Genomic DNA, 14,054 nt, shown 5'->3' with positions numbered 1-14,054 from the left:
GCTGTTAGTCTGAAAAGACTTATTCTTCCTTCTTCCATCCTTTTCCGTTGTTGTCATTGGGCAGAGAATTGTGAATTCCCCCCCCTTACCATTTCATGCAATTGTCTCCCCCCCCAATTTTGTATTCCCAAAACAAAACACTCCCAGAGAATTAAAAAACATGGGCTGATTTAAAAAATGTCTTTAATTAATATAAGGGAGCCGTGTCTGAAATTAAATCATTCTAAGTTATTGGCAAAATCGTTCCATTAGGCATAGTGCGGAATATATTGGGAAAAAATATGTAAAGAAGCTGAAACAAATGTGGACGTCGAAGTACATCTATTTCCTAGTGGCTGAAGTGATTCTTCATTTCATACTAATTACATATTTTTTGAAGTAAAGATTCATTATCTGCTAAATGTAATAAAGGTTTCTCTAGACACTCCTTAGCACCAGTAGCTAGAGCAAGCTCTACAATAATTATAGCCTAGATTCTGCTATTACTTATATTGCTATTATTTGAGAATGCTGAGGAATGAAACTGGTAAATTACATAATCTTTCTTCTTTGCCCCTTAAGATTTACACAATCTTAAACTTGTAGTCAGATTAGTGAAATGGTGCACGAAGATCACGAAGATTGGTATTTTACGTTTAAAATTTCTGGCCTAAGTTGTATGGAGTTAGGGACTTAAAAAAACCCATGAATATTTCAAACACATTATTATTGTTGTTGTGGTTATTATTATTACTAGCCACCCTACTAAGTTTCACTTTTTCCTCGTGGTTTTCAGGGCCTGGGCGGTGTGAGATAAAGCCCTAGAGCAGTCCCATAAAGGGCTGTCCAGGCTGGTCCACACGTTTTCAAGTTTCAAGGCACTACGGGGGAAGGAGGGGGGTAGGGATGCTGATGTAGCTCCCTAGATCCGCCCTCAAGCCAAGCCAAGGCCGGGCTGCTAGGCCTCTTTGGTGCGAATGCCCGGTAAACTGGCTGAGCACAAGAAGAATACCCTTGATTCGGTGGAAGACCATTGGCCAAGGATTGTACCCCGCTTTTGGAGCCTTCCAGATTCCTGGTTGTCCGGGTAACCAGACTGCAAACGCGCATGCGCAGCCCAGGGCCCTTATTACGTGAGGCCAGGGCGCAGGTTGGGGCTTGGAAAGCTCGCCCAGGCCCCTGGCCCCTGGGATCTCCAAGGCTAGTGGAGGTGGGGCGAACCGCGGACCTATTGCGTTACCGTGACTCACAGCTCCCGCCCCTTTTTGCTTTGCTCTCTTGCAGCGGGTTCCTCGTACCACGTGCTTTCCTGGCCGCTCCCCCAGCTGCCTGTTGGAAGCCGCTGTGAAATGTCGTGAGGGGCGTTGCCGCTTTACGGTTGCCTCTCCCAGACCAGAGCCCGGGAGCGCTCACCGCCGTAAGCCGCCGTAAGCCGCGACTCCTGGAGTCAGTCCGGCACAGAGTGCGAGGCCCGGCGTACCAGTGTCTTCCCTGTCGCTCCCTTCTGGACACCGGCGATGTGACCTCGAGGAGGCTGTCGTGCCCCCTGGCCCGGGGTTGACAGGGGCGGCAGGTGCCTGCAAGGCGGGCGGGTGCTGGGGGCCAGCAGGATGGAGGAAAGCATGGAAGAGGAGGAGGGGGGCAGCTACGAGGCGATGATGGATGACCAGAACCACAACAACTGGGACACCGCCGTGGATGGCTTCCGGCAGCCCCCACCACCCCCTTCGTCGATCCCAGCCCCTGTCCGAGAGCCTCCGCGGGGGCAGCTCCTGACGGCGCCAGCGGTCTCAGTGGACAGGAAAGGCCCCAAGGAGGGGCTCCCGTTGGGGCCGCCACCGCCAGAGCCCAACGGGGTGATCATGATGTTGAAGAGCTGCGACTCGGCGGCCACGGTGGCCAAGGCGGTCCCCGCCCCCACCCCCAGCTCCACCATCAACATCAACACCTCCACCTCCAAGTTTTGTGAGTCCAGCCTTTCTCCTGCAGCCTTGGCTTTCCTCCTCCCCCACCCAGACGCCGCATCTACCCCTTTCGGAGCAGCCCCGCTTCCTTTGTTTCAGGCCCTGGTCTCCTTCCCTCCTCTTCCCTCCCCGCCTCCTCCCCCCGTTTGTTGCCTTCGGCCAGCGCCAGAGCGGCCCTGTCTTCTTGTGTTACCTGGCCTAGAGAAGCACCTGGTGCGCGCCTAGCCCCAAGTTCTGCAGACGCGATCCTTATCGCAGCCAGCTGTCACTCAACATTAGGACGCTCTTCTCCCTACCTCCTTCTTAAAGTTTCACCCTCAAATGTAAGAGGAAAAGAAGGCGGGTTGAGTTTCCATAGGGAGGGCCCTTCAGCCTTTTTTTGCAGCGAGAGAGAGAAAAATCTGGGACCTTCCATTCTTGTGCTTGTAGCTAGTCTACATTAAACACGTTAGGAATTACAAAGTTGACCTATATCTACATTGGTTCTTTCTCTTCTCCAGTGTCGTCCTCCAGCGTCCCAACAGGAAAATATCTGAGTTGCTTGTTGGGTAAACCAATGCAGTGGGAGCTGCGATATCTGTTTGGAAGATAGTAACCCATAAAATTATTTTCAAAGCAGCCTACACTGATATAAATAAGCCACCCAGCATGTGTCCAAATCCAAAATTCTGTTGGCCTGTTGGACTTTATTTTAGTGATTTGCCTTAACGCTCAGTTGCAGGCAGAAAAGTTGAAGACCAAAGTCTGTTTTGTAATCCGAAACTGCCCCCAACCAGGATGTATGCTTCCATAGCTAGGGGGGGAAAATCTGCTTTTGCTTTCAGTGGATTTTCTTGGGTTGTGGAGGAGGGAAATTGACCGTCGCAGGAAAGTTTTTCTCTCTTAATAATTTCTCTCCTGCAAGTTTTGAATGGCGTCTGGTAAAGCAACTGGAGATTTCATTTCTAGTTACTAATTCTACCAGACTGCACCAGTAATTGTCCAATTAGCATTCCAGAAAAATGTTTCCCATAATTCAGATATATAATCACAGACTTATACTTTTTTTTGTGAGAACAGCACATAATCTTACTTATTTGCCTTCAAGATACTGCTTTAATCAGGCATTCATATGTAGGTATGGTTGGTAAAATTTGTATTTTATTTTTCCTATGTTATGCATACATGGGAATAATATTTATATTGTATACTTTGTGTGTTGAAGTCTCTGTGGGGAAACCAGACCTGGGACACAGTAACAGGGTGATTTATCTGAATGCTGAAGGAACCTTGATGTAGAGCTTAAACAGAATTTGTTTGAGGAGTTAAAAAAAAAAAAACCTAAAAAAGCAGAAATCAGTGAAATTAAGGAACAAAAGATTTGCCAAACAAAAAGATTGTTCTTTGGAGGTAAATAAGCTAGACAGACCTATGCTTAAGAAGACAGAAAAGAAGATGAAAATAAAATATATGAAAAATTGTAAATAACTACAAGCATGAGATTTAAAAAGTAATTTTATGAATTTATGAATAGGTCAATAAATTTAATAGCACAGATGAAATGTATAGATTTTTAGAAAATTGTAAACTAAAAGTTGGTGGTTGGTATCAGAAGAAACAGCTTGAATTACCTAATAAATCTTTAACAAATTGAAAGGGTAGTTAAAGGCCTTCCCTTTAAAAAACTCTAGATCCAGGTAGTCTTTAAGCAAATTACATTTACTTGTATTTAGTTTGTATTTTTTAAGATTTTATTATTTTTAGAGCAGGGAAGGAAGGAAGAAAGAGAGGAAGAGAAACATTCATGCGTGAGAGAAACATTGATTGGTTGCCTCAACGCCCTCTCCCCAGCTGGGAACCGGCCTGCAACCCAAGCCTGTGCTGGAGCAGGAATTGAACCCAGTGGCCCTTCACTTTGCCAGATGATGCACAACCAACAGCCACACCAGTAGTTGCACTGAACTTTTAGATAACACTTAATTCTTTTTATATATTGTCTTGGCAAACAGGAAAAAAAGAGAGATACCGCAGTCATTTCATGAGGTTAGTGAAATTACAGATGTTTTTCTTATTAGCAAAGATATGAAAATCTTGTACAGTATGCTAGCTCATCAGATCCAATGATATAGTAAAAGAATTATGATCCACACTGTTTGTTTTCGGAATGAAAGGATGGTTTAACATTTAGTTATCTATTAATGTAATTTATCTCGTTCATGGGGTAAGGAGAAAAATGATGATTATCTTGATACCATAAAATTACTTAAAATCCAGCTCAAAATACAAGATAACTATATAAAGGTTATTACTAAAAACCTACATCAAATAATACTAAGGGAGAAATTTTAGACACATTCACTTTAAGATGGGCAATAAGATAAGGATGCCCCCATTACTATTGCTGTTTAACATGATAAGAAAGGTCTCAGTTAACAGTATAAAAGGAAAAAAAATAAGTGTAAGGATAGGGAAACAAACTCATTATTTGCAGATAATATCACTTACTTTAGAAGAACCATTAGAATCAAAAGAGAAACTTAGGACTAGTGAGAGTTTAGCAGGGTTGCTGGATTAAAGATCAACATACAAAAGTTAATAGCACTTACTATGCTAGCAATAATCAACTAATAAAGGTAATCAAAGGTAGATTTGTATAAAATAATAGCAACAAAACTGAAGTCTGTAGGAAGTAACTCGAGAATACATAAAACTTGAAAACTTTAATGAAGAAGAGGACCTAAGTAAATGGAAGGAAAAACTTTTCATGTTCTTGGGATAAAATTACTTATAAGAATGTCAGTTTTCTCTTATTTTAATCTATAAATTAAAATGCTGTCAAAATTCCAGTTGGTTTGTCAACAAACTCGATCACCTAATCTAAAATTTATATGGCAAGCAGGATAAAGCTTGTAAATTGCTGGATCAATCTTAAAGATTTGCTTTGACTGGGCTTGCCTTATCAGAACTTAAAATGTTTCAAGGCTGTAGCAGTAACAATTAATGTAAGTGCAAGAACCAAAAATATAGACTGGGGGACAAATTAGAGAGCACAGACTTAGCGGTACACATTCAGAACTTCGAGGTGGCACCATAAATCATGGTGGGAAGGAGTCAGGTTTTAACGGGAGAGTGGCTCACTACATGGAGAGCAAACCAATCTGATGCCCCAAACAGGATGGACTCTGAATAAATGAAAGATCCAAATGGGAAAGGAAAAACTGTAAAATGAATGGAAGATGGTGTTGCAGGAGGTCTTTACTAAGGACAGGACTTCTTGGGCTGTCACAAACTTACGAAAGAGACAAGGGCCAGGTCCCCAGTTGGGGCTTGCCTGTATTGTTGTATCTCTTCTCTTTCCCCCTCCCTTGCCCTCTCTCTAAAAAGAAATAAAGACTTAAATTTTTTTTAATTAAGGATTTTTTTATTCTGCAAAAGACATGTGGAAGAAGGAAAGAACATATCAGCAGTGCCTAAAATTTAACAAGGGAGTTGATAAAAAGAGGGGCTTGCCCCCTGTGGAAAAATAGTCAAAGGATATTAATAAGTAGATTACAGAATAGGACATCCTAATAACCATAGAGATATGTGAAATTATTAAATAACTAGGTATTACAAATTACATTCATGCACATCTTTTTTCACCTGTTAGGTTTGGCAAACATGAGAATGCAGCATAATAAGTACCAAGTGTGGGTAGGGATGTGGGGACAGAGGAATTGGCGGCAGGACTGCCAGGGCAGTGGCCTGGAGGTGTTGAGATGGCCACAGTCACAGCGGACTAGCTAATGAAGGAGCTGGCGTGCGTGCTGCTGCAGCCGGGAGCTGTGACGTTGAGAGGGTATTTCGGGACTCTGAGATGAAAACAGCTTCTGCTGGTCTGTTTTGGAATAGATTGGGGGGAAAAGACTTTTTTTTTTTTTTAACTTGATGGATGCATTTTAGGTGCTAGATACTGTGTTGGTTTGTCCCTGCAAAGAGACCATATCTGGAACAGCAACTACAGGTGTAGTCGCCGCTTGATTTGATTTACTATAAGCTACGTTCTTCAAGACCTGTCTTCTCTGTACTGGCCAGATAGGCTAGTGGAATCAAAGCATCGTAGCAGTCACCTTCCCTGAATCCACAAGCCTTTGAAAGATGCTTCCTTTGCAGAGTCCACAGGCATGTGCTTTGGGTTTATTAATTTGGCAGGAAGGGGCACAGCTAGGGGATTTACTTGGCCCTTCCTACCCCGCACTGTGCATTCAGGAACTCAGGAATTACAGGGCAGGTCCGTGCATCCACTGGGCCCACAGTGAGATGGATGGGGGCCAAAGCACCGTTCATCAGTGTGACGGCCCCCGCTGATCTGACTGCTTTTCCACAATGACATTCTGGTCCCTGAGGGTTCCTGCTGTTAGAGCCAGTGTTGAGTAACCCCTGGAGAGACCAAGTGAGTCTGTTCCCTGAATGTGCTGTCTCCTTGATACATGGCTGCGTGTTCTGTTGGAGGAGGCTCGGAGGAAGACTTTAAATCACATGCTCTTGATGTGATTTGTTAGGGTCTTTGCTCCTGGAGCTCACCCACCCTCTCCTGTACTCCGGGGACTCTGCCTGTAAACAGGCACAGTCTGGGTATTAAGCGAGGTGCCATAATTCTCCATTGTGGTCACTTAAGTTAGGCCTCTGTTAGATATACCTAGAGTTTTTTTTCTTTTTTCCTACCTATTGCACACATCAAATAGTTCCTTAGTGTGTAGTGTCCATCTCTTTCCTAAGGACACCATGGCTTGCCGTCACCAGACATCTAAGCCATTCTGATTACCAGTCTGGTCCTGCCGCCTATTACCACAATTACAACCCCTTTTATATCTGAGGAGTAAGTATTTCTACTTACCCTTTATCACTCTGGGAGTCTCATTATCCCATTGAAATCAGGGAGCCCCTTTACTGGCAGCAGTGCCCACCTTTGACCCAGAACTACAAAGGACAGCTGCACATTTTTTCCCAAGGATGTTAGTGTACCTTCACCGCTGTGGTTTTCAGTTCCTTCTTAGACAGTGTGTGCGTGGGCTGGGTACGGTAACACCAGCATTCCTTCTGCCATCGTCAGTCTTGGCTCATTGCTCTACTAAAGAATTTCTAGCGCCCCGACTTTCTCCCTCTCATTCTTCCTCATTCTCCGGCCCTGCCTCCTTCTCTTCCTCCTTGTCCATTTTCATCTTTCTCCTACATCTTTTCTCTTCTCCCTCCTTCATTTGTATTCATTAAAGTGTACTTATTTCGGGCATGTCGTTTGATGAATTTTGACCTAGGATTTGGGCAGGCGGTTAAAAGCCAGCCCCGTTGCCGTTGCTACTGGGTGCTGGCAGAAGCTGGGCCTAGGAATCGGATGAGAAATCAGCATATTTGCTGAGGTCCCCCGTCCTCCCAAGTCTACCAGGGGTGACAGTGTGGCCAAGATGGGTGCTGTCTCAGTGTTTTGTGTTGCAGCTGAAGAATGTTGAACTTGGGGGTCCATTGCCTTTATAGAAAGCGGTAAGCAAGACTGCTCTTTGTCCAGGACAAGACATTACCTCATCTTTGAAGGTTACCAGCTGTAGCCCAGGTTCAAGAGCCTTGCAGACTTGGTCTGGGCCTTGCAGACCTGGCACACTCAACAAGACATGTAGGAGTGTGAGAGGCCGGAGGAGGACTGTCTCCAAATGTAACCACCACGACAGTCAGGAGCTGAAACCTGTCCATCACTGAAACATTTCCTCAGCTTCTTTGTGGTCGGCACCCCGCCCCCTGGCACAGGTGCCCACTGATTTCTGTTGCTGGGTTTCCACCTAGAGGACTGATACGGTCTGTGTTATTTTGTGCTTGGTTTCTGTCCTTCACTCTGACTCTGAGATTTGTTCTTGTTCTTGCAAGTTACTACTTTTTATGGGTGGTGACTATTTTTTGGAGGATACACCACAAATTGTTTGTGTACTCATGCGTTGGTAGTCACTTGGGTTGTCTCTGTTTTGGGTTATTACTAGTGAAGCTGCTGTGGATAATTGTGTAGGTTTTGTTTGGACATCGGTTTTCATATAAATGCATACAAGTGGAATAGCTTGGTCATATCTTAACTATACGTTTAACTTCAGAGAAACTGCTAGGCTGTTTTCCAAAGTTATCGAACAGTTTACATTCCCATAAACAATGTATGAGAGTTTGAGTTGCCCCTCATCTTCCTGACACTTGTACACAAAAATTTTAGCCTTTCTAGAGGCTGAATAGTTTGTATCTCACTGTGGGATTGTTTTTGTTTGTTTGTTTGTTTGTTTGTATTTCCTTTTTACATGTGCTATTGGCTTTCTCAACCCTGTGCCTCTAAAAATGAAGAGGTTATTTTATGGTAGTCATGGATGCTTTTTGGTCATTAAGCTAACAATTAAAGCTCAAAGCTTTCATCTGTTGTCCGAATCAGACAGCCCACTCTGTGGTCCTTGTATTTCTCATTTCCATCATAACAGCCAAAGCAGCCTACCAGATTTTTTTCTTCAAGAAGAACTTGATTTCAGGTGCCCATGAGTGATCATGTAAATGACACTTGGCTGCTGTATACTCTTAGTGTTGTGTTGTCTCATGGTAGCGGTATTATTATTACCTTGAACACCAGCATGATGGGGTGACCAAAACCAGCTTCCTGACTTTTTTTAATCCTCACCCAAGGATATGTTTATTGATTTTAGAGAGAGGGAGAGAAAGATCTATTGGTTGCCTCCCATATGCAACCTAACCAGGGATTGAACCCACAGCCTAGGTATGTGCTCTGACCAGGAATCGAACCTGTAGCCTTTTGGTGTGTAGGATGACGCTCCAATCAAATGAGCCACCCAGCCAGGGCAAAAATTATTGTTATATGTGTTGGCAGGCAAGCTGGCCTTTCAGTTTTCTTCTTTTGTGGACATTCGGTTATTAACCTATGTGGATGGAGCTGCAGAGACCTGTGCTTTGCAGTTGCAGGTGTGCTGACTAGACATCTGAATGGTGTTTTATTCGGCAAATACTTACTCTGTATGTCAAGGTAATAAACTTAGCCTCTGGTGATGAATGAAACACAGTTTAGTAGGGTGCGAGGTGATGGACAGATAATTAAGATTAAGTGGTCAAGTTATGTACGTTCCGGGTAGTGAGGAGGAAACAGCCTTTCACAAGCGAGTAGACGCTTGTCAGGAGAATCGAAGGTGACTCGAGACTTCTTGCAGAGGCAGGCTGTGCTGAAGATGTAGCCTTGGAGTTAATGCTGGAACATAGGGTGTGAGGCGCAGGGGAGTGGTGCGGTTCACCCCGAGGAGGAGGGGGAAGCATCTAGAGAGCAGCGTGAGCTCGCTCCTCGTTAGAGGTGGGGTTTTCTTCGGCAGGAGCCACTGAGGGGTGTGCAGGGAGTCAGCTTGGGGAAATTTGTGTTACTGTGTCAGTGCAGAGGAGAAAGGAAAGATAATGGAGGGCTGAGGACTGGTTATGGGGTGGTAATTATAGTCTCAACGAGAGATGAAGGCTTGAGCAAAATACAGCATTGCAAGAGAGGTTGTTTCTGATTTTGGAACTTTTGGGGACTGGATTCTAAAAAATTTGGGGGTCAAGTGGGGAGGATGAAGGTCCCAGGACTGCTGGTTTGGGTGACTGGGAGCTGCCTTGGCCTTTGACCTGGATTTGGGAGGGGTACAGGTATATGTGCGCGTCTCTTTTAAAAGGTGTCTGCGGACTGTTCAGGGCGAGGGGTCTCGTAGGTAATCGGTCATTTGAAGCTTTCTCATTCCGGTGCCTTAGAATGTTGGAAATACTGCGATGAAAATTTAATTTCACTAAATTTATATCTTCATTTCTGAGGATTTAAGGTTCAGCAAACTCTGGCTTTAAACTAAAACTTTACTCTTACTAAAATACAGATTTCGTAATTTAGGAACCCAAACTGTGAAAAGACATACAACTAAAATCAGTGGTTCCCTCCCCTTTCCCATTGCTGGGCTGTTACCCAGAGTCAATACTTTTACTGCATTTAGCTGTTTCTTTTGAAATTTATCCATGTATTTCAATCTGTTAATATTGTTATTGCTTAATTTTTCACTTTTATGTTGCCTGTCGACTTCCCACTAAGGTGAGAATTTAGTTTTCTTCTCCCTCTACACACCTGATCTCTTCAGTTCTCTTAAACCACAGTTTCTGCTTCATTCAATAAACCATGTTTACATTATGGCTATGCACATATTTGCTCAAGGGCCAGGAGTATACTCAGCTTACATTTTCTTTTACATGGGAAGAACTTTGTTATGTTTATTCTTGCATCATTTTTGTTAAACTTAAAAAGTTTGCGGCAGCTTCACTGTGTACCTGTCACTGGTGTTTTTACAGTGCTTGGCCAACCAGCATTTGCTTTTTGTCTGCTCACGAAGCCGTTCGTCTTCCTGCCCCTATTGATCCCTTAGGGTCTCTCTGCACAGCTGCCACGCAGGGCCGTCCCAGGCACTCACCCATGTCTTCCTTTTTGTGGGTGTGTTCCGTGTGTGTGTGTGTGTGTGTGTGTGTGTGTGTGTGTGTTTAGAACATGCCTTCTAGGAGCCTCCTGAGGAAATGTGTGTGGATAATAGTTTGCATACATAAAAATGCTGCTTTCACACTTAATTGACAGTTGGGGTATAAAAATCGTCACTGAAAACTTGTCTTCCTGGACTTTTTGAAGTGTTGCTTTATCCACTTTAAGTGAGCAGTATTAGGATGGAGAATTCAGGTGCCGTTTTGACTTCTGTTCTTTTGTATGTGACTTTTTTTCCTTGAACATTTTTGGGATTTTTAATGTGTGTCGATATCTTTCTCCTTTTACTACATTTTCTCAATTTTCCCTTTTCTCTGGAATTGTTGTTAGTCAAATGTTGAATTTTCTGTTTTGATTCTCCAAGCCTGTTAACTAGTTTTTACCCTGTTCTGGGGGAGGTTTTTTTTTTTTAATCTTCCTTCTGTTGGATTTTTACAAATGACTAGTTAGTTTTAATCTTAAGAGCATTTGGACTGCTTTTAACAGGGCAATTTTTTAATTTTAATTAATTTAAAATTTTCTCATACCTCTCTGAGGATATAGTAACAACAGGGTTTTTAAAAAGTTTTCTTTTCTTTTCTTAATTGTCTCTGTCTTTATGTTATCAGTTTTTGTCTGTTTTGATCTCTCAGTCTGAGGCTCCGCAGTCTTGCTGATCTTGAGCTCTCTCTTCATACTTGAAAGTGAAAAGGGCCGGTTGGCAGTTCTGTGTGTGCAGGGGCCTTTCCAGGTGGAAGTGGAGGCTCTTCTCAGGCTCGTCGGAGGCAGAGCTGCTGTTTTGCAGAGGAGGTGCTGAGTATTAGTGTGGGGATGTCTTTTCTCTGGGACCGCAGTTTCACCGGGAGGGGTCTTCCAGTTGAAGGGAGAATGATAGGAGTGGGTAGGTGGAGCGGGGAAAAAAGTACATGTCTCATGGCTGATGGCATTCGAGAATTAAAGAGAAGAGCAGGATTAGATATTTGAGCATTTCTGATAGTGACTGTTGACTTTTACTTAAAACACATGAGCCCTGTGCTACACACACACACCCACACACACACCCACCCACCCACCTCCACCTACCGTGAAGCTGTCTTAGAGTCCTAAGCTTTTGTCTTTCAGTCTTTGGGCAGAATAACGCTTCTCATTTTTGCTGTTTAGTCTTCCATCCAGTCCTCACCTCTCACCCCCCCCCCCCCGCCCACCCCCGCCCGCCCTGGCCTCTAGCCCACATTCCTATGTCCTGTCCTCAACTCCTGAATTTCTCAGAGGCCCGCAGGGCACCCAGAGTAGCGCCCCTACCGGTGTTTCCACCTTGGCACACTGCCTTAGGCTGCTGGTCCAGACTTCCCTGGTCTTCGTGCCGCGGAAAGACTAATGTGTTTTTATACTTTGCAGGAAATTACAGAATTTTAAAACTATGGCAGACCTGCAGTTAGCGTGGCTTACACCTATGTAATCTCGATTGAACAGATACTTTTTATTTAAATGTTGTGCAGTTTTGGAGTAGTCGGAGTTGGAGCCCTAATGGACATCTCGATAGCCATTGACCTTTTCATATACGCGCTGTCATAACATCGTACTCTTAGAAACTATTCTCAGGCTGAGGTGTGACATCGTGATTGTAACAGTTGTACATTAACTGTTCTAAAGAATGTGAGTTGCACTGTTGCAGGTAGGCCACCGCAGTTAGATTTCCGTTTTTTGAGATAGTGGTGGTGAATGAAAGTTCTACTATTCTATCACATTTTCTCAAATTGGGAGATGTGTGGATTTCTAAGCAGTAAAAGAGACACCTGAAGCGTGCAACTTTTTAAAAGGTTTTCGCCTACTTGTGAAGCAGATGAGCTTCATTAGGATTAACACTGGTACTCTCTTCTAATGGAAAATCAGAATATACCCGAGTAGGTGATACAGGATGTTTTCTTACTTTTTGTTTATTTTTTTGTCTCCTAGTAAGGAATAGGATATAGTATTTGAATAAACATTTGACTTTTGCTTTAAAAAAATATGGGCAGTTCTTTTAGGAGCAAGTAAGTAATACTATCTCCTTTGCTAGTATCAAGTTATTTTACTTTTGAGAAAAATAAATAACTGGGATTTTCTTTTTTGCTTTCTAAGTAAAGATTAAAAAAATCTCATTTACTTCTTACACTCACATACCTTGTTCTGATTCTGATCCTCCCCTTCCACTCCGACCAGTCCTTTTCTTTATCCCAAAGGCAGGCTTTTTAAAAAAATGCCCTTGTGTTGGCTCTGTGTTCGGTCCTCGGCTTCTCTCTATCTGCTCCTGGGAAGATTCCAGTCATCCCCTCGTGTGTGAGGAAGCAGAACGTTCTGCCAGGCAGGCATGTTTCTGCCGCCCAGGCACACGAGGTTGCTGCTGGTAGGTGGGCGCACTGTGGCTGCAGACGTCACAGTTTTTCTCTTACATCCCATTGGCCAGCCACAGTGAAGAGAACAGCCAGGGCTGTGTCTTCCGTCCCGTTACCTAGTTGTCGTTAATTATATTTAATCTAAAGAGCCATTGTGCAGAAGACAGGATTTAGCCTGCTGAACGTGGCTCTGCCATTTGTTTCGTAATGCCGTTACACTGTTCTTCAGGAGTCAGTTCGGAAGGAAGGTAGCTTTCTGGTGGGGAGAAGGGGTTTGGAGAAGAACTTTGCCACGAAAACCAGAGTGTCGGAAAAGTGGCGAGTGAAAGACACCTGAGAGGCACCAGTGGTCACTGTCTCTGTCGTGGGGCGCCATGCTGTATTCGGGGCTGCAGGGTTTTACATTTCAGGGTCTTTTTCCTCCTCTATATCTTCGGTTTGGGGGTTTGCTGACGGGGGAAGCCTGTGCCTGAGAAGTAGAAGTGTCCCCCCCCCTCCAGGGGTAATTTGTTGAACTAAGCAGTTGAGGTGTCCATGGGATTGGTATGTTAACTCTTGTCTTTTGGGGGCTTGAAGTTTTCTTGCTGAGCATGTCACTTAAGCCTCAACTTTTAGTGTAGAGCAGGGGTTAGGTGTGGTTTAGGGGGTCGCCAATTAGGGGCTTCGGTAACCTAGAATGACACAGTGGGAGAAGTGGTTTTGTCGTTTAGGTTTTGTATTTTTTAATTTTCTTTGAGCCCTCTGAAAGCAGAAAGCTAGTGTTTTGGAGCTAACGTCTAGAGCTCCCAGCGCCTGCCGGGCTCCCTCTCACAGGGATGCTGGCCTCGGGCTCCGAGCCTCTGCGCAGGGCACACAGCTACACTTTAATAGCTTTGTACGTCGATTCCTGCGTTGCCTCTTCTTTGGTGGCAGATGACACCGCTTTTCCATTTTTAATAGATTTCTTTTCCTTTTTTTTTAAAGTGCGAGTTGTTTTAAGCGCAAGGGGGCGAATCTAGGAAGCACCTGTTGGGGAGTGGGGACATGAGGAAGATGGGAAAGGTGAGGAGGCCAGTAAGGAAGTCACTGCTGTGAGCAGTGGAAGCCGAATCCCCGTGAGGAACTCAGGGAGTCGTGTGGCTCATGCACCCCACCGGACAGCAAAGGAGGTGCTGGGGTGCCTGCACCGAATTTCCCATTAGTCGGCACTTAGGTGGGTCTTGGAGGTGTCGTTCTTCAGGCGGAGCAACACTG

At 44.3% G+C, this 14,054-nt stretch overlaps 1 protein-coding gene across 1 annotated transcript in view; it reads left to right on the top strand.

Annotated features, from left to right (window-relative positions):
- The first annotated feature begins 1,332 nt into the window (after nt 1-1,332).
- The window catches only part of CACUL1 (CDK2 associated cullin domain 1), a 48,351-nt gene continuing 35,629 nt past the window's right edge, over nt 1,333-14,054 (top strand). Inside the window, exon 1 of the mRNA XM_053668448.1 lies at nt 1,333-1,944. Within this exon, the coding sequence (XP_053524423.1) occupies nt 1,590-1,944 (355 nt within the window). The 5' untranslated portion in view covers nt 1,333-1,589. The remainder of the gene's footprint in view (nt 1,945-14,054) is intronic.

The sequence above is a fragment of the Artibeus jamaicensis genome, unplaced genomic scaffold, assembly GCF_021234435.1.
Source record: "Artibeus jamaicensis isolate MK-2021 breed Jamaican fruit bat unplaced genomic scaffold, CSHL_Jam_final contig_490, whole genome shotgun sequence".
NCBI classification, from domain to species: domain Eukaryota; kingdom Metazoa; phylum Chordata; class Mammalia; order Chiroptera; family Phyllostomidae; genus Artibeus; species Artibeus jamaicensis.
Note: the sequence above shows the minus strand (reverse complement) of the source record. Positions and strands in the feature narration are given on the sequence as shown.